The sequence below is a fragment of the Natator depressus genome, chromosome 5 (genome assembly GCF_965152275.1).
Source record: "Natator depressus isolate rNatDep1 chromosome 5, rNatDep2.hap1, whole genome shotgun sequence".
NCBI classification, from domain to species: Eukaryota; Metazoa; Chordata; order Testudines; family Cheloniidae; genus Natator; species Natator depressus.
Genome location: NC_134238.1, coordinates 119368587 through 119389052, shown reverse-complemented (window position 1 = coordinate 119389052; position 20466 = coordinate 119368587). Strand labels below are relative to the sequence as shown.

Here is a 20466-nt window from a genome sequence, read left to right as displayed (position 1 = left end):
ATTTTTTTCCTGTATTACTTCAGACAAGACAAATTCTTAGGCTCCACTGTAGCAGAGTACATGCTTAACTTGAAACATCTAAGTAGAACTACAGACTTAAAGTTAAGCACATGCTTAAGTGCTTGCTGGACTGGGGCTTTAGTACCTGACCCCTAGAGAGAAATAAGGCCCCTTAGATAAAAAGTGTGTTCTTTGGGCAAGGACATGAATATCCTGCCATTTCTGGGCTGCCAGCGCAGGGGCCGTGGTTGGGCAAAATGTGGGTGTGGCCAGAACTCCCCTGTACCTAGGCTGTCCCTGGCTGATGGAACAGCCCCACGGGGCAGGAGGCAAGAAGGTGCAAATTAGAGAAGACTACAGACTTATTCTGGGGACTGGGTTGGTCCCTGGCTAATATTGGGATCATGGGAGCATAAAGAAGGTTTAAATCCTCACCTTTACCCAGCCGTGTCTCTCCCACTCGTGGGTCAGCTTGACTTGACCAGAGGACGGTCTCAGTGATTTAACAGTGCTTACCTTAGTGATATCCATGTAGTCTTTAAGGCCTTTTGTCATGCACCAGTATCTCCACACATTCAGAGCATACAGAGTAGCCTTTGTAGTGTTTGGGCTTACAGCACTGATACACAGGTACTTTAGGTCATCCTCGAAATTAAAGACAGGAAATTTGTTGAGCTTAGTCGAGTATGCTAGAAAACAAACAAAGGTAGGGATCAAAACAACGTAACTTTGTTGGACTCTTTAGTTAATCAGGTTTAGAGCAACTTGGAATTGTCTACATGGGCCCGAGTAGAAATATTGAGAAATGAAGTCACGAAAACGGCGAAGTCCCATGAAGCTATTCAAGCACTTTTATTGGAACTCTAGAATGTGGAATAGTGTTTCCAATATGGGATCAATATGGGGTCATCTTGAGGTTGCCCCAGAATTAAATTTGTTTTGCTAAATATAGTAAATGATACAGATGGGGCGATGCAGAACCTTCTGCCGCGGGGGGTGGGGGGACAGGTGCAATGAGGGGAAAAAACAGTGGGAAGAAACATCAAGGATTTGCCTTAATGAACTGTCTTAGCTGTTAAAAAGAAATGCTCCATTGCACATTGGTCCTGATTCTCCACTGCCTGGCGCACTGAGCAGTCAGGCATACCTGTGCAAACTGGGTGTGAAACGCTACTCAGCCGGAATTCTCCACTCCCTCCCACCATGGGGCTTTCTACCCTCTTTGCACTCAGTGCAAACAGTGCCGGATCAGGCCCAGAGACGTAGTGGAGCCAACAGAGGCAGCTGTCAGAGATGGCGTTAGCTGATGTGAGGCCAGGATTACAGGGAAGACACTCGGTGCTCGTTTCTTAAATTCTCCTCAGCAGCACAGATGGGAACTGAATGGAGCGGATTGATGAAGGACCCTATTGTCGGTATTTAAGCCCTTACTATCTCTTATGAAAAGAGTAATACATTTTTATGATACCACTATCATTTTATTACATCCACTATATTTAAGTGTACTTTTTATGGGCCCAAAGCCAGTTTATGTAGCAGCCAAGGCCAACATAAGCCCCAACGGGCTGCTAGAGTCACCTGTGCACCCAGTTGGCTGCTCGGCAGGTCTGCCAGCCGGGGTGGCAGATGAAGGGGAGGGGAGCCACATTCCAGAATTGTGAGAACTCGTGGAAAGGGCTGCTCCCCTCAGAAGCAGCCCGATATACCTCCCCAGCTCCCCTGGCCCCAACACTGCCGCCACAGAGGGTGCAGAAGTTACTGCAGCTCTAGGGTTCTGGTAATCACTGCACATCCCCAGCAGTGAAGGAGGGGAGAAGGTTCCCAGCCTCTTTAAATGACAATGAGATTGTCATATGGGCGAGAGGGGGTGTCGCTAAGGGGCTTTCCCCTCCAGTTGTCATGGGGCAGCTTGAGAGCCCGCGTCTCTGCTTCCACAATGCCCCATGCATTTTCTCCCCAGCTATAAGTCAGCCAGGAAGGATCCTGGCTCTAAAGGGATGCTGGATGCCCAGGGCCTCCCCGCCATCATTTCCCAGTGCCTGATGACTGTACATGGTAACTGCGCTGTGAGTCGGCTCCTGAGAATGGTGTGTAGTTGGGGTGGGGGCCATGTAAGCTTTATGCAGGGAGGTAGAAGTGTGGTGCCCCCTCCAACCCACAGGCTCCATCTAAGCATCTGGCTTGCACACTGTTGGGACCAAGGCTAGGCCTTAGAACACTCTTCATGCCCTTGGCATGGGATTTTCAAAAGCATCCAGTGCTGGCTGACCCCCGCTCCCATTCAAGTCAAAGGTTTGCCCCAGTCGTTAGGCAATGCAAAATATGCAGTGTCAGTAGCTGCTTTGGGAATGTCTGCACTGCAATAACAGACCCGTGCCAGTGCGTCTCAGTGCCTGGATCAATTGACTCGCGCTCACAGGGTTAAAAAGAGCTGTGTTGAGACCCTCCCCGTTAGGGGGTTTCACGCCAGGCCTCCAGCGTGAGCCCAGATGTCTACACTGCTATTTTTAGCCCTGGCACCCACGTTAATTGACCAGTTGGGCTCTGAGACTCACCGCCGCAGGTCTTTTACTGCAAGGTAGACGTACCCTTAGAAAAAAAGATCTCAAAAATTGACGACCCAGCCTCAAACCCTTTATACAATCAGTGAGCGTTTGGAGGGTTTTTATGGGTAAGAATATTGTGACTTTTACTCTTGCACAAGATATGACGGAACCACCCGGGAACAAATAACTGTGTTTACTGACTATAAACAAGGCCTACCTACATATACGTGCTGTTGCTCGGCTTGGTTTCTAGCAGCTTCTAGAACACAGAGAGCATGGTCAGTGCCCCTAGAGGACTTACAAACTATTTAAAGGGATGCTATCCTCTTTCTATATACTACAGCTATTAAATAAACATACAAAGGACTTCTGAAAACAGCTGGCTATTCTCCTTTTGATCGGAAAGGCAATTTTCAGGCAGCATAGGATTCACTATCAGCAAAAATGTTCACGTCAAACAATTCAGAAGGCATGAGGTTCCCATGTTCCTCTGTTTGCAATCAAATTTTTGCAAGGTTTGGCTGCCTAGTTACTTGCTCACTATTGCATGTGACATTCCTGCAGAAGAACATCTGGCAATAGCCAGGAGCATTGGCCGCCCTGGGTTACGATATCACAAGATGAGGTGGGCTGGCCCTGGTAAGTAACTGGATAGGAGATAGCGAAAAAAATCCAGGCTACTGCAGGAAATGTTATGGGTGGCTAGCACTCTTCTCTTTGAAAGTCTGCCTGCAGTACTGAACTAAGCTGTGGCCACTGCCCATTGAGGAGATACCTGCTTGCCTTGTAAACCCTCGGCGTTCACACACCGAGGCCTTCCGAATGCAGCACAAGCATTGCCAGTACTGCTATGATTGGCTCATCTCCAAGCAAGGCTTGATACTGTCCACACTGGTTCGTTTCTAACGGGTGCAGATCTAGGACTTGACGCCCCAGCATGCTGGCACTGCTCTGCACTGCTCCCTACAGTCAGGAGATCCAGCTCCTCGAGCCTCCCCTCCCAGTGCAGGGGGATCACTGAGTAGCATCTAGAACCACAGTAGCAGCTCCTATGCCATCCCAGTGCTGGTGTGGAGAGCATGCCTGGGGCATCTCTCACACCCATTGCACTGCCAATGCAAATTAGAACAGTTGTCGGAGCAGCCCCAGGCCCCTTTGTGGCCCCTCCCCTCAGCTGCATTGATCATGTCTCGAGTCAAGCACGGAAGGGAACTGCAGGCATCACAGATGCACTCTTCCAGTGGGTCCTCTTGGATGAGTCCCCCATTGCTTTAGCTCACCTTTCAGTGACTACAGTAGGCAAAGATCCCTCGGTACTTTGTGCCCCCTTCTTCTGGCAACCCTCAGGCAAGCCCTTTCCCTGTATTTGATGCCTTCTGCTTGCCTGAGGCAATTGCTGAGCACACTTAATCAACAGTATCCACTTTGTGCCAAATTTCTGTACAAGCCACCTGCCCCCCTCTGCTTTCCCAGAGTGCCATCTGTGAAGACATCCTCCGGCTGGACTTGACAACCCCTCAAGGTGCCTGCCAGTCCTACATTTCTAGGATTCGGTCACACTGCCAGCTGGTCCAAGGGCTATCACTGGGAGCAGCAACCACTCAGTCCTTTGGAAAACCAGGCCCACTTCTTGTTATTAGCCTAAATATGAGATTTAGGGGGAAGAGTTTCAAAAGTGCCCAAGGGATTTAGGAGCACCACTGTCACTTAAAGTCAGTGGGACTTGTGCTCCTAATAGCCGCAGGTGCTTTTAAAATTATCCACATAGGAGCCTAACTTTAGACGCACAGATTTGAAAATTGAGATTACAATTACAATTGAAATACATTTTTGAGACACAGCATCACCGGTGCAGCTTCCTTGAGTCCCAGCAGAAGGCAGACGTCTCTGAGGTACAGGATATAATCTGACAGGTGGTTAAGCACTGGGCCCACACTTTTCCAAAGTTCCAGGGTGTTCAAGACATCGAGGTTTGGTTCAGGCTCGTCTCTAATATTTTATTATTATTTATTTGTATTGCGGTAGCAACTAAGAGCCCCAGTCAGCCCCCACTGTGCTAGGCGCTGAAAAAGCTCATAACAGAAAGACAGCTGTTTTGCAATACTTCGGACGAAACACTCAATATACTTGTAAGATGTTACTAATATCAAATAAAATCCTCATAACTTTTATTCTACACACAACTCCCCGCTCTCCCCCGGCTTTTTCTTTCGATTGAAGATCCCATATAACTCAGCTTACGTTGTTATTAAAGCTTGAGAACCGAACTAGCTGATTCACAAATTGATAGTTACCATCATCACTGTGGGTAGTTCAGGTATACACAGAAAAAGAGATTGTTTTTAACAAAACAAAACTGAAGTAATAAGATGGCACCGAGGAAGGCAGGTTGCCATCTGGATCAGTGTGTCAGATAAACATGGGAACAGGAGCCACCGAATATTCAGTTATCTGGGGAACAGATCGTTTTTGTTGTAAATATATTCTACATTTGCATTCTAATCTCCTGTGTTCCAGGAGAAAGCAGTTTACTCCACTAATTCTAGCAATCAGTACTATCTAACACAGCAAGGCAGCATTGGAAAAGACAAGGACCTTGATCCAACACCACACTCAAACACGGACTTCATTTTAAGTACGTGAGTGTTCCATCCCTGTTCATCACGAGCCTATCCAAAGCCCATTAAAGTCAATGGAAAGATTTCCATTGATTTCCATGGCTTTGGATCAAGCCCCAAGACACTTAAGCATGTTTTTAATTTTAAGCACATGCTTAAATCCCAATGAACCATTACAATTAAGCATGTGCTTAAGTGCTTTTTAGAACCGGGCCTAAATCAGAGATGCCCAAGGCTGCCAGGAGACAGTCATTTGCATTTTTCGTCTGTGTAGCGTGTGACAAATCCCCCTTGCTTTTATCATCCCAAAATCCCCTTAACTTCAGGGTATTTATGCACTTGCAAAAATATATCACGCCTAGTCATCAGTCTACAGAGAGTCAAGTTCTAACTGTTTAAAATTGTGTATGAACACATTGTAGCGCACATGAAGGATAGCTTTGTGCACGGATAGGAGTCACGACAGTATCTAGACACAACTCATTGTGTGGATGTCAGCTCTAAGTTAGACTTTTCGGGTTACATTTTCAAGTCGCTGAGGTGCTTGCCTAAGTTCCATTTTCAAAAGCACTGTGGAGCCTGAGGCAAGCGGCAGACTCATTTGAAAGTGGTCCCTTTTTGATTGACTCTCTAAGGTGCTCCCGCAATGTCAATATTTTTTAAAGCATGTTGCAAAATCATAGCGAAAATGTACCCGGTGCAAAATCTGCTCACTAGCCTTCTGCAATTAAGATAATGATAAAAACAACTAGTGATATTATTTCCTCCCTGTCAAAAATATGTACATGCTCCAAGTCTGTCCAACAAGCGCTGTAGTGTGTTTACCGTATACCAGAACTTTAAGTGTCCCTATGGGTCCGATAGCTCTATACTCTCTGCACTATCCTTGAGGCAGGGGTTATATTTTTTGTGTTTAAGGTGAGCAAGGACATAGAAATTTGCAAGGAGGGTTAATGAGACACCATCAAAATTGAGAGGCTGAAAATGTGATTTATTTTAATATCTCAGCATCATTCCCACTTCCTAAAAATGTAGTTTTCCTCCAAAAGGAGACCTGCAAGATACTATGAGCTACTTACTGATCAGTGTGCTTGCTGTCCCTGACATAAAAGGGAGCTCTGTGCACAGAGCAAGAGTGGTAGCTGATCCTGTAATCTGAAATTACTGTCCAGGGCAACCTTATCTGAACAAACAATGATGCCCTTTCCATTATTCTCTCCTGGAGAACAGACATATGCAACTCCCCAAACACAACCCAGCATTGAGAGATGCTTCCAAAAGTGCTCTTAGACGAGAGCTCCATGCTTCCTATGTTCCGGAATCTCCTTCCAAATGCTAATGAGTGACACTGAATCTTCCTCAATACCATGTGTCTTATGAGTTGTTTTGTATGGAAAACAAAGCAAGAAGTCTAGGTCAAAACAAGTATTCTTAACGAACATGTAGAGCTGAGGTGAGTTACAATGCCCCATCTACAATTCTAACCTCGAGCTACCACTATTTGAGTCTTTGCTCATCTCACGAAGGGACTTTGGTGTGGTTTCTCCATAGGTTTTTGAGGCATAGCGACAGTCAGTTTCTGCTCCACATTTCAACTCCTACCTGCAGATTTTCCATGAGGTGCCTACCAGGATTTGGATCTACAAACAGAGAATGTTTACATAAAAAAGGAGGTAACTTCATAGCTCTCTCTCATTTTTTTTCAAAATATTCTGCCAAACTGCTGCAAGATGACTCACATTGCCAAAAGCTAGCGTTATAACACACACAAATGCTGATTTATTCTAAAGAGATATCTCACACGTCTTTCCAGGAACAGCTGCCAAGTTCCACTTGTTTTTGGAATAAATTATAAACTAATTTCAAACCCTAGCTCACTAATATGTGAACTCTTGTCTCTTAAATACATCTGCATAGGCATCGTGCCATAATATCCCTGAGCTACTTCTACGTCAATTAACATGTCATTTGTAAACAATGTCTGGATTATGAAATTTCAATAAAAGCATGACAGTGATACGTGTTAGTTGCACAGCTGAAAGATAGAGCAAAGCTTACAAGATCAGTTTCTGGCCAATATTTCTTCCTCAAACATTTAAGGCCCGGTCCTGATCAGCATTTACACAGCTGTATGGCATGTCTAAGTCCCAGAAGGCCAAGTACACTGGCTGCAGTTCATGCTGACCTGTCCCAGGGATGGTCAGCCAAGTGCATAACGGGGCAGGAAGGAACCTGCACTCATTCCACTGTTTGCAGAAGCAGAGATGTTCTGAGTATGGAGATATGATACAAATTGTCCTGGTCCCTCTTTCTGCCTACTGCTGGAGTCACTGAAGAGGCTTTAAAGCTAACCAGCATTAAAACTAACTTCAAATCAGTTCTTCAATACATCCCAAGATCACCAGACATTCAGAAGAGATTTCATGGGCTTGGACAAAGGAGCATCACAATGACCCCACAAACTGCCACTGCTCAGCGACATGGTTCCCCATTTAGCAGAGTTTGTCAATTTATGAAGATCCAAAGCTGAGACAAAAGGAGAAAACAACTCCTAGCTCTTCCCCTGCCCCCCGCTTAATCATCTCACATTTGCCTGCCCTGTTCTCCCCAAGCAAACCTGGAACATGCTGCCTTTGCTTAGTTAACAGTTATCATTGGTTGTTTTATGTCTATTTTTTTGTCATGCCCCTATCGTAAGCACTTGAGATTGTCTGATAATCTCTTCCTTCCACACTGCTGTCATCATACAAGCAGCTGCTCTGGAGGCTTCTCTTACAGCTGCCAGATTTTTAATTTGGGATATTTTGCTTTATTGGCATGGTTAAAATAATAGAGTTTGTGACTCAGATTTGTCTTACATATTAATACCGTATTCTAGAACAGTGAAAGTTCAGGCTTGGGAAGAGACTGTCATCCCAGGTTCACAGCCTTGGATCTGAGTCTACTTCTATTGTAGGTTTAAGTCAAAACCCTTCCTTAAGTAATTTCTGTTGACTACCTAAAGAACTTTTAAAATTGCTCTCACACATACACGCACACACAGAGATTAGCCATTAGGAAAGCATGTCACCACACTGGCTAGTTGGACAAAACACAGACACTGCCTTGGGCTTGGAAAACCCCATTTCAATTGAAAACGTTGCTCTCTTGTGAGACGGGCAGTCCCAGTTATGGAAATTCTAAAAGCAAAATGGGACACTTAGAGCCAAAATATCCCCCCATCTTCACTGAATCCAACCTCGGGCCCCGATTCGGGAAAACGTCCTTATTCAGGAAGGGCACTTGAAGCCTGGGTTTCAATCCCATTGACGTCACTGTAACTAAAGCACATTTTTAAGCGTGTTCCTGAATAAGGATGGACTTAAGTACGTGCCTAATGCTTTCCTGAATCGAGGCCTGGGTGAAGTCAATGAATTTATACAAGGCTGGGCAGGAACTAGTTTTTCATGGGCTTGTTTGCATGCATCTTCTCAGAATGTTTTACTGGCTCACAAGAATTTCACAGCTGTGTTGATATCCATACCTGAAAGGCTTGTGAGTGGGTTGGGTTCTTTTCTATAATGTGCTTCAAATTTTAAAGTACATTGGTTTCATGTGATTAAAGAAAGTAGCCACCTTTTCAGAAAACAGTTTATTACATAAATGAGAATTGGTCACCATACCCCATTACAGACAAAATACTGTGAATAAAGCATGCACTTATCACAGACATCAATGACGTTATCGGTTGCTTAATTTTGAAATGCTCTTCTTAGTTCTGGAAGTTTAAGGCTGTACCAAAACAAATATTTAAAAACAATAAAGTCACACTACAATAGTAGCAAACATTGTACATACCATGAAATCAATCTGTTGTTCAGAAAAACTAGACTTTTAAAATGCACTCATGGGGGGAAATAAACAATGAGCTGAAATGCTAAAACATCAGACTCGCTTAGCAATCTGAAGATCAGTCAATGGCAAGACAAAAGTTAATGATCTACTCCAGTTAATAAGCAACTAAACTTGTTCTTTTTAAATACTTAAAGTGATCTGAGAGGTGAGAAAAGGCAGGAACACAGCCACTGTATGAAATTCTTGTTTTCACTTTCTTCTCCTTACCTATTCAGTGTTTCCCTGTTTCTTTTGCAAAGTGTGTAACAGCAGCACTGTTCCAGGAGAGCTCTGAAATAAATTACCGGGAAGTAGATGTATGGCATAAAGTGTTCATTCCATCCCAGTTAAAGTCTGAGGGTCAGACATATGAGAACAAAAGGTGGCATCTGTCTTTGTGGAGAGGTAAATAGACCTTATAGAAAAGTAGACTATTTTAATCACACCTAATGTACATAAGGGCCAGATCCTCAGCTGGTGCAAAAAGCAGTAACTTCATTGATTTCAGTGGTTGACACCAGCCAAAGATCCAACACTTCCTGCAGTTCTACTCTAAAAAGTTACTTGGTAGAAATGGCATTGTGGGGTTCCACACTTATGGCTCTTTGCTGAGTCCAAATCAAATGTGCAAAGATAACAAGTGGCAATCTTAGCCTAGGATCTGAGTCCCAAGATGGGTTCTTTATGACTCACCCACCACCAATAACAAAGATCAAGTGACCAAGATTATGTCTTCAGTTACCATTGTTCAGCCTCATTTCCCTCATATTCCCCACTCTGTTACACTGGTGCAATCTTATTTCCTCCACTGAGGGCATAATTTGAAGGCACTGGGGCTGAATGGATCTTAGTTAACAGTTTTGTTGATGATGCACAAATTAGAAAAGAATCCAAATAACTTTCCCAGAGATGTACTGGTTCTGAAGTATTAAAATACATCGAAATCTTACCTTTTCCCCACTAAAACAAACAAATGAGACTCAGAATACACAGAGGGAGCAGATTTGCTGAGGAAGAGGATGCCATTTTTACACAGAACCCTATTTTAATACTAAAAATAGATTACTTTTTCATACGGAGATCTTTGTTTTAAAATAACTGGTTACGTTTAGGACTGGGATTTTCAAAGGAGCCTAAGAGAATTAGGCATCTGAATTTCAGTGGAATTTGGATATATAACTCCCTTAGGCGCCTTTCAGAATCCCAGCCCAGAACATTAAAATATTTTCTAAAAGTACCTTTTCCTGTAATGTGGTTAAACTTATATAAGGTTTCCCCAGACACGTCAGTGATTGTAAAAGAGGCGACCCCAAGGATGCATAATTCATAACTGAGTAAGTGAGTAGAAGGACTCAAGCAAGTGGAAAGCAGTATTCAGTCCACCACAGTATTAGCACAACCAAATGAGTAGCTTTCCCAGAGCTGGGGGCTCCATAAGCAGTGGTAGGAGACGAACATGTACCAGCAGAGCCTTTTACACTCGGAGGGCAGCAGTCCATTTCCTTGTCCCAGGTTTATGCCGGTAGAGTTATGATCACCTTTCCAGATTGCAGTGCACTAACGAAATAACGTCAATCACTACGGCGATCTAGTTTGGCAAGAACACATCCAGCTTCCGCCATGAGCGACAAAGGCATGGGAGCCATGAAAAAACAGCTTTTGTACTGGAGGGACCCAGTGTAATTTTTGGCAAACTGGTGTGTTGGATAGAAAAATGCTGAATAAATGCTGTGCAGCCATTAACCCTCTGAAGCAGTGACTCTGATGCGTGACAGACTCAAGAGCAGGATACGGCAGTGACTGGCATAGGAGCACAGATGAAGGGCGTGGTCCTCCACCGCTTCACACTTCGGGTAGCCATTTAACATCTGTACCGAGTGGGTGTAAACTCTCCCAAATCAGAATTCTGCACTCATGCCAGTGGTGGCATTTTACATGCGTTTTGTTCATGTGTCAATGGCTACCAGACAGACAAAGCCGTGGAGAATCAACTTGCAGTTGGTCAAAGTTGACTTTAAAAGTAGCAAATGTTAAAAATGGAGTCATCTCAGCAACAAAGGAGCCAAACTGAAGACAATGAAGCTACACCAATTTACACCAGCTGAGAATCAGGCCCAAGATCTCTGGAAAGGGTTATGGCGTTAGCCTCGGACATGGGGGACACAGATTCAATTCCCTTCTCCGCCACAGACTTCCTCTGTGATCTTGGGAAAATCACTTAGCCACTCTGAACCTCAGTTCCCCATCTGTAAAATGGGGATAATAGCACTCCCCTACCTCCCAGGGGTGTTGTAAGGAGTAATATATTAAAAAGCTTGTGAAGTGCTTTGAGGTCAACTGCTGAAAAGCACTATGTAGGAGGCTGGAACACACCAAATAGTCATAACTAGACTTTATACATTTAAATGTGGATAATATTTTCAGAAGTGACTAGTGATTTTGCTTGCCTTGATTTTTGGGAGACATAGAGCCATGATTTTCAGAAAGTGCTGAGCACCCACCTTCAGAAAATCAGGTCTTTTAAGGGGTCACAAGTTGGACACCCGAAAAGTGATGCACCCACTAGTCACTTTTGAAAATCTTGGCTTAGCAGTCTTTTTGGAGGAAGGTTGCAATTACAAGTGCTTTTAAGATTTTTTGAGGTCAAATTCATTCCTGGGGTATAGACTTGACTTTAATACAGTTAGTCAAGGGATGAATTTTAATCACTGATATTTTTCAAGTAATATTGCTTTTCTGGCAACTTGGTATTTTGGTTTCAAAAGTCTTCCCAAGTTTTTCAGTAGATCATCCCTCTCCATCCTAAACCCTTCCAGTAAACTCATGTTATTTGGTTTTCCACTTAAAAAAGGAATCTACAGATTTCACCCTGTTAAAACTCAGATCAAAATCAAGATGAATTCATCTACTTTGTTTTTTACATTCATATTTTCAGCTTCTTCAGTGAGAGGAGAAAAGTGACTTTTTGAAAATGAAATGTCAGAATTATGATACAACGGGTCTGGCATGAAGATACCTGAAAAGAGGGAGGCCAAAACTATTGGGCTTGACTCTAATCTCACAGTAGTTTTACAGCAGCGTAATTCCATTGATTTCAATAGAGCTTGGAGGAGTTACTCCTCAGTTACACTGGGTGCAAGGGAGATCAGAATCAGGACCACTTGGAAAGCCAACACCGGAACGCATAATTCCTGTATCACTTCAGTTTCAGGTCAATACAGTTTTTAAGACTGTTCCATTACGAATTTAAAAGGTTTTCCTAATGATTTGATTTAATACTAAAATCACCATTTCAGATATCAAACTCTTCTCCCGTTATTCTGCAACACATGCAGACCAAACATTAAAAAAATAAAATAAAAAAATGCTGTCCAGCAACATGTTCCTTCTTACCAATCACTCTGCGTCTTCACATGTATCTGATTTAGTAAATAATACATTAATAAACAAGAAAAAATCCATGACATTTTCCAGTCACTTTTAGAATTTTTTTTTTTTAAAAGCTGGAGATGATTTTTTTTAGCCTGGTGTGTGGTCACTTGTGGGGAACAGGATATTGTAAATTTGGCACCTCCTGTCTACCACAACATATTGTTTCCTTCTACAGAAGGCACTAAATACTGGCTCACAACATTAAACAAACAGCAGAGTACACAGTTTATCATGTCATACATAAAACTATTAACTGGCACAGCCTCTTAGTACAGATTTTTCAGTTAACTACAATAAGTGGTTATAGCAGCAATACATAAGAACATAAGAACGGCCACACTGGGTCAGACCAAAGGTCCATCTAGCCCAGTATCCTGTCTTCTGACAGTGGCCAGTGCCAGGTTCCCCAGAGGGAATGAACAGAACAGGTTATCATCAAGTGATCCATCCCCCGTCACCCATTCCCAGCTTCTGGCAAACACAGGCTAGGGACACTTCAGAGCATGGTTTTGCATCCCTGCCCATCCTGGCTAATAGCCATTGATTGACATGGTTAACATTTCTACAGATATCACAAATGTACATATGTAAGAGCACCTACAAGACATGCAAAATCTCAACATCACTGAATCACCCAATGCATAGAAATCATCATCTTTTTTTGGCAAGACAGTAATCTTTTTTAACAAACACTGTTTATAAAACAAAAGAAAAATAACAAAATCTACCTTTTAAAAAATGCTGTTAAAAAGTTGAGTTTTAACTATAATGAGGGCACAGTTAGAAAAAGTCAGTAAGATAAAGTTGGTTTTAGAGTAAGATTTCATACTGAAAATGGATTGATCACTTAGGAAAATTGTTCAGTGAAAATTTTGTTATAGTGAAACAACATATGTCCCCGAAAATCATGCTTAACAGTGCTAAAACTGCTGTTTTGCAAAAAGGAAGAAAACACAAATTATTAACAGATTAAAGGGATTAAACATAGTAGGTAAAATAAATTAAAAGATTTATTTTTGCTGCTGTTGTCCTAGCACTGCTCACCATGAGACCAATGGATGTCATAGCAAAACACTTTTCAAAGGTCAAAGTTAAAGTGAGTAGATAATTAAAACAAATGGAAAATATTTTTTAATTCCCGTGTAAAACAAAACAGGACATTAAAAGGCTGGTCAAAGACCAAGATTATGTTTGCATTCTTTAGAAAAAAGACAGAGTTGTATTGTGTTTGCAAAACTCCCTCTCTTTCTCTGTGCCATTCAATTATCTTCATCAACATTTCACTTACATTCTTCTTAGTAATCCAATCTCTTTCTCTTTTACCTTGCCATGACCGGGTAGATTATGACAGCTCCCGAACGCTACATTGCACGGGTATTGTTCACCAAGACAAGAAATAATATAGATACAAAGGTACTGATCCAGCAAAGCACTTAGGCATGTGCTTAGCTTTAAACATATGGGTCATCTCAGTGAAGTCAGTATCTATTCACATGCTTAAAGTACATGCATAGCAGCTTTGCTGGATCAGGGCATAAGGCACGTGCTTAAGTCCCACTGCTTATGTAAATTCCTTGTTGAATTGGGTTCTATCAGAAAGCCAGATTCTGCTCTAGTCTACAGTGGTGCAATGCCACTGAAGTTATCCCAGTAGCAGGGGCGGCTCTACCAATTTTGCCGCCCCAAGCAGTCGCCACCGAATTGCCGCCGCCCCCGGAAGAGCGGTGGAGCTGCCGCCAAATTGCGGCCGTGGGACACGGACTGCTGCCCCATTCTGAATGCCGCCCCAAGCACCTGCTTGGAAAGCTGGTGCCTGGAGCAGGCCCTGCCAGTAGGGTTCCATGACAGTAACTGAGAGCAGAATTAAGCCCCAAAACAGAAACATTATTATCTCACATGCTAAAGATCTGAATCTCTCTGCAGGACATTCCAGATCCTGTGTTAGTCTCTGTTGCTGTTTTTATTACCAAATGTAGGGATTCTCAGATTTCAGCAGTGTAGATGGTGGAGACTGAATAAATGTCCTGAAATATCAAGAATAAGATAAAATGCCGTATTTATTTAATTTTTAAACCTACAGTAAAAGACAATATGGATTGTATTTCTAAAAGCCATAATGACTCTTTGTTCTATGTATGAGATTCACCCTCGTTTCAATGTGAGTTCTGTGCAAAGTCCTAGAGGACAAAGAGAATAGGTCCTTATCTTTGGAAGTGTAGGGCCCAAATCACACACTTGGGTGCCCAAGTGAGGGCAGCCAGTTCCACACCTAAGCTCTCAAACTAGCATGTCAGAAACCCAAAGACTAAATTTGGGCTTGTCAGTGCCCACTGAGAACCAAAAAGGAGAGCTGGTAGCCAGGCTTGACAATTATGTACTTTGTATTTCAGCTGAGTGTACACAGCACCCAATGTGCATGAGTGGCAGTAGAAAAGGTGACCTGTGGGACTGGCAGTTAAGTAACAAACTGAAAGGAAAAGTGCATGCTGTATGAGTTTGTCCCTGCCTGATATATGGTGTGTTTTACCTAGCTGGAAGAAAAGAAGAAACAGGCAGTAGAAAACAACATACTGAGGAAGATGGCAGGCAAGCAGAAAGTAGACAGGATGCACATGGAAGAGATTGGGGGAAAATGAACTTGGGGCTCTCAATAGGGTGACCAGATAGCAAGTGTGAAATATCGGGATGGGGGTGGGGGGTATTAGGAGCCTATGTAAGAAAAAGCCCCAAATATAGGGACTGTCCCTATAAAATCAGGACATCCGGTCACCCTAGCTCTCAATGACAGATAGCTGGAGACCACATGTTTGAGGCGGACTGGAGAAGACTTGGAAAAGAACAACCAAGCAAAGAAAGCATGGGAGGAAGAGGACAGCAAGACAGGATATGATGGAAAGACTCTGGTCAAGAGAAGTTTGAAGAGAAAAGGACTGGAACTCCAAGACCTACGAACACATTCCAGAGACCTGAAGGAGTGCCGAAGAACTGTGGACACCTCCATCCCTGTGTAATGGCAAAAAGAGTTCAGAAGTGAAATGAAGTGAGCGTGTACAGCACCAAATTTATTTCTGTAGTAGCTTATGTCACTTGGCAGTCTTATGCCCCCTACCTAATGAAATCCCTCCTTTCTATTCTGCAGAGAACAGTTGGAGTTTGGCTAAAATTTATACATTTAGGACCAAGTTCTGCCCTCACTTAAACCCCATGCAACCCTCAAAGAGTTTAGTCAATCAAGCCTCTAAAACTCCTCCTCTAGTACATGGAAGCTGTCAGTATGGATCAATGGGCAGGAAGCATGTTTATTTAGAAAGCATTTTCTTTCCTTCCTTCATCTCGTGCTATGAAATTGGCAAGAATTTCTATGGCATGATTTTATAATCTATTAAGATCTCATTTTTCAGCTAAAATATTCCCTAAAGTGAGCCTGATTCTTCCTGAGTAAAGAAGGCAGAATAAGTCCCAAAAATATATTATATAGGTCACAGGAAGAACAGATATTCAGAAAACAATTCTGAAATAAAATTAATGAACAAATGAGTAAGATTTTTTCTGTATATGCTCTAATACTTTCTGTATCTATATAAATGTACAGTATATATATTATGTATAGAGACGCAGTATAAGTCACACGCACATATATGTATACATATATATGAGTTACATTTAGGATCCAATCTTGCAAGTATTTTATGCACAAAATTCCCATTTTAGTCAGAGCTTGTAAGATTTGGACCTATGACTGGCGCACAGGGAAAAAAATTAACTCATAAGAAAATTACTACCACAATCGTAACTCATTGGCTGCTCTCTCTTCTTTGCTATGAGCATATTTGTCTTCCTGAATGAAGTTATTCAAAATCATATAGAAGCCCAGTATCGCTCCTTTTTTTCCCTTTTCTTCTAAACTTTGCTTTTATTTCTCGAGCCTTAAATCCTAGGAAACGATTTCTTTAACTGGTCTGTTCTCAAGCCTGATGTTCCTTAGGTGAGAAGTAAAAACATTAAATACTTTTAACCACAGATGGGGAATCCAATCAGCAGCAATGCAGAGCAAACTGGTGATTACCCCAGAGTGAAAGTCGCATAGTCATTTCACAGTCTAATTTGACCAGAAAGATTCTAGAAGCCATATATATACATTACAGTATCCTGTAACCAAACACTAAGACAAGGGAAACTAGTAAAGCCTGTCAACATATTAAATAAAAACATCTAAACCCCTTCTATCTCCTTTACAAAGCTTTCTGTTGTAACACAAAGCTAGATGGCTGCCATGAGAGCAGGACGCACAATAAAATCTGAAATCATTGCAAAATTGTTACTGGGTTGCAGGTTCTGTTTTGGGTTGCGCGATGCAAAGTTAGCCCCAATTTCAAACCAACTTGGGCTGATTTATGGTTTCCTGTTGAAACTGAGTGAAAGTTTTGTGTAGTTTTGATGTGAAATCAGGGGGAAAATCAGTTGTTTTGATTTCTTTTCACTTTGGGTTTTCTCAAGACTGATATTGAAAGCATAACTCAAGAGGAAAAAAAGGATGTCAATGCTTGTGGGTCAAAGTGCAATGCTGGTGAAGTGTATGTGATTATGTTGTCCTCTACGGCCTGGTCTACACTGCGGGGGGATCGATCTAAGTTACGCAACTTCAGCGACATGAATAATAAATACATGTCTTCACTGCGGTAAGTCAACTGCTGACGTTCCCCCGTCGACTCCGCCTGTGCCTCTTGCTCCAGTGGAGTACCGGAGTCGATGGGAGAGCACTTGGCGGTTGATTTATCGTGTCTTCGCTAGACGCGATAAATCGACCCCTGCTGGATTGATTGCTCCAGAGGTAAGTGTAGACATGCCCTACATGTTGGCCCACAGAAGGTAAGAGTGCTTCTACCACAAGCATACCATTTAGAATCAAAGCTCCTGAGCTCTATTCCTGCTAACATACATGAAAGGAGGTTGTGGAATCTCAATCACTGGAAGTTTTTAAGAACCGGTTAGTCAAACACCTGTCAGGAATGGGCTATTTATTACATAGTCCTGCCTTGAATGCTGGGGACTGGACTAGATGACCTCTCAAGGTCCCTCCCAGTCCTAGACTTCTATGATTCTATGAAGTTGCAGCTGTCGCAGTGCAAGTTCCTCATGCTGCCCTCTAAAATTCCTCATCTCATTTGGCCTTTACTGAAACTACCACCAAGTATTCCGGCTGCTGTAAACAACAGTGACGTTTTTAGTGATACAGACACATTCATCAATCATCTCCATTAGGCATTACATCGAGACCACCAAGTCGTCTCATATATGGTAACTAGCCAAATAACTATGAGACAGAATGAACTCTAGTCACTGTCAACATGGACCTGATTTAAACCAATGACCTACAAGGGAAAGGCTCCCTTTCTGATGACCTGCACCCTTCAAATCTTCTAGTCTCCTGTGAAAAATTTCTATTAGTTAAAATAGCACTAAATATCACTTTTTTGAGCACTTACATCACAGAGGGTATAAACTCATCTCTAGAATTCATTAGGGTTTTACATGTGGGGTTTTTTTGCATTCTTTCTGATGTAGCTGCATAAGCAGAGCACAAAACTTTTTAAAAAAATCTAGGCCCTATAAAAGCCATGGTTATTGCCTGAGGTGTTTTAAATTTCTTAATGAAGGAGAGGTGGATTTCAATAAAAATACCCAAATCCAATAAATACTCTGGGTTGGATTCTCTGCTGGGTTAAGCTGGCCTAACTCCATGAAAGTCAATGGAGCTACACACCAATTTACGCAAGCTGAGACGACTGCCCTGAGGATGTGCAGGACATTTTCCACAAGATTATAGCTATTGTAAAGCAGGTCAAATTCCAGGCGTAGGAAGTGTCAGACTGTCTTTTTATAACAAGTAGACTATTAAAAAATAGCAAGGATAATATCTCTGAAACTGAATTAAAAGGTCTATTTTCTTTCAGCATCAAATAATCAGGTTTTTTATGCCAAATAAAAACTTGTGTTTTATTAATTTTTCACCTCAGTTGGCAACTCAGTTACTTACATGAGATTTATAGACAGTAGAAAATAACAATGGGAAAAAAACACATAACCCATTAATGCAATGGATATAAAGTGGGATTTTCAAAGGCGTACCAGCTTTAGGCACCCAAATCCCATTGAATTTCATTGAGACTGAGCACCTAACTCCCTTAGGCTACTGAAAGTCCCAACCATAATGGATGTAGTGTCCATTCATTACTGAAGATCCAAATTAAACTGCAAAACAGATGACTGTTAAAGATACTTCACTTTGCTCTGTAATGAACTAACCTCCTAATCCCTTTTCAACTGTAGGTCCATTATCGATACAAAGAGAACTCATTTAGCAGCAAATAAATCATTTGCACAATCAAACTAATAGAATTTTGTATCTATTACCTCCTAATATTAATCGATTCAGTGAGAAAACAGAAGATGGGAAAGAAATTTCTCACACCAATAGGGAAACTGTATTGTATGAAAAATGTTACTTCCATGTTACAAGCCAATTTTGTACTAAACGGACGTTTCTTCATCAGGAGGAACTGGGACTCCACATGTCACTGTCGGTTTGACCATTTCCCTAACATGAATGCTTATTATCAAGAATAACAAACTCGCTGTTTCCTTCCTGAGACTGCAAGCCACAAACGCATAACTAGCTACCTGTATTTACTCTGGCACTTTTCTCTCAATCTCCCAGGGTTGGACCCCAACTGGTGCAGCTGTGCTGGTGCCAGGAATGGTGGGAGCACTACCGTAGTGCCTTAGCAATGCTTCACGTAACCCCGTTCCGATCCCATCGAGATGACAGGGTGATGAAAGTACTGGCATGGCGGCTCCTCTGTGCTAGCACCCTTATCGTTTCTATCACGGGCAGAGATGCGCTGGGGATACGGCACAGCTGAGAGACGTTAAGAAAAACAGGGCAGAGAAAGCTGCGGTTCGCATCAGAATGGCCGGCTGTGTTCTGACACTCTTGTCCTGTACAATCAAAAGAAAAGCTACTACTTACACACAGACACATATGATACACTAGGACTAAGGCTCTGTTGCTGAGTTGATAATGGCTGCCATACTGACCTCTGCAGTCACTTTACTATCACAGACTGATTTTCCACTGGTGTAACTCTATCGGCTACGGTGGAGATACACCACCATAAAACTGCTGGAACAGTTTGGAAAAGCCGGCACCCAGTGTCTATGGTAACGCACTGTTTCGTAAAACACTTGGGATGCCTAGAACAAGAAGGAGCTATGTAGTAGCCTCATGTGTCTACTTTGCAGCTTCCTGCCTGCATGGTAGCAGAATCCCAGTGGTTTAATTGCTTTGGGGGGCTTCCCTGGCTCCTACTCTGATGGGTGTATTTCAACCAAAGGTTTTTAATCAAAAGGGTTCAGAATCAGAACTTTAAAAAATAGTTCTAAGTTACAGTTTGAGTTTACTCTCCATGAATAAATCTACGTTTTGGGATCTTTTCCTATGTACTGTTCCCCCTTAATGGGAGAATAGATTCCAGTACATACATGAAAGCGCAAAAAGAAAATTCATTGTCCCTGGGTGAGTTAGAACAGAATAGCCTGAGTCAGAACAGAATGGCCTTTTTATGTGACAACAGAAGTAGCATCTCGTGTAGCAAAACGCGTATCTGTTTCCAGTCATGTTTAACGATGTACTGTACATCTTAAACCTGGTCCAGATGAGCACAAAGGTAACAAATGGTTTAATTTAACTTAGGACAGATTATACCATATATCTGTGTCAAATTAGCATGATTTCACAGCTCCCTTAACCCCCTGAGGAACGCAAGGAGTTATGGGACAAGATACAGTGCTATTTCCTGATATCTGGCACTATTTATAGGATGAAATGAACCCCCTGTGCCAAGTGACACTAGGTCCCATTTGAATCCTATTCTGAGGACTTTTGTTAGACTTGAATGGTGCATAGACCTTGTGCAAAGGTGAATTTCACCTATGCT

General features: G+C 42.4%; 1 protein-coding gene across 1 annotated transcript in view; it reads right to left on the bottom strand.

Annotated features, from left to right (window-relative positions):
- The window catches only part of KIAA1958 (KIAA1958 ortholog), a 112380-nt gene that overhangs the window by 6367 nt on the left and 85547 nt on the right, over positions 1-20466 (bottom strand). Inside the window, exon 6 of the mRNA XM_074953527.1 lies at positions 517-689. Coding sequence (XP_074809628.1) covers positions 517-689 — 173 coding nt within the window. The remainder of the gene's footprint in view (positions 1-516; positions 690-20466) is intronic.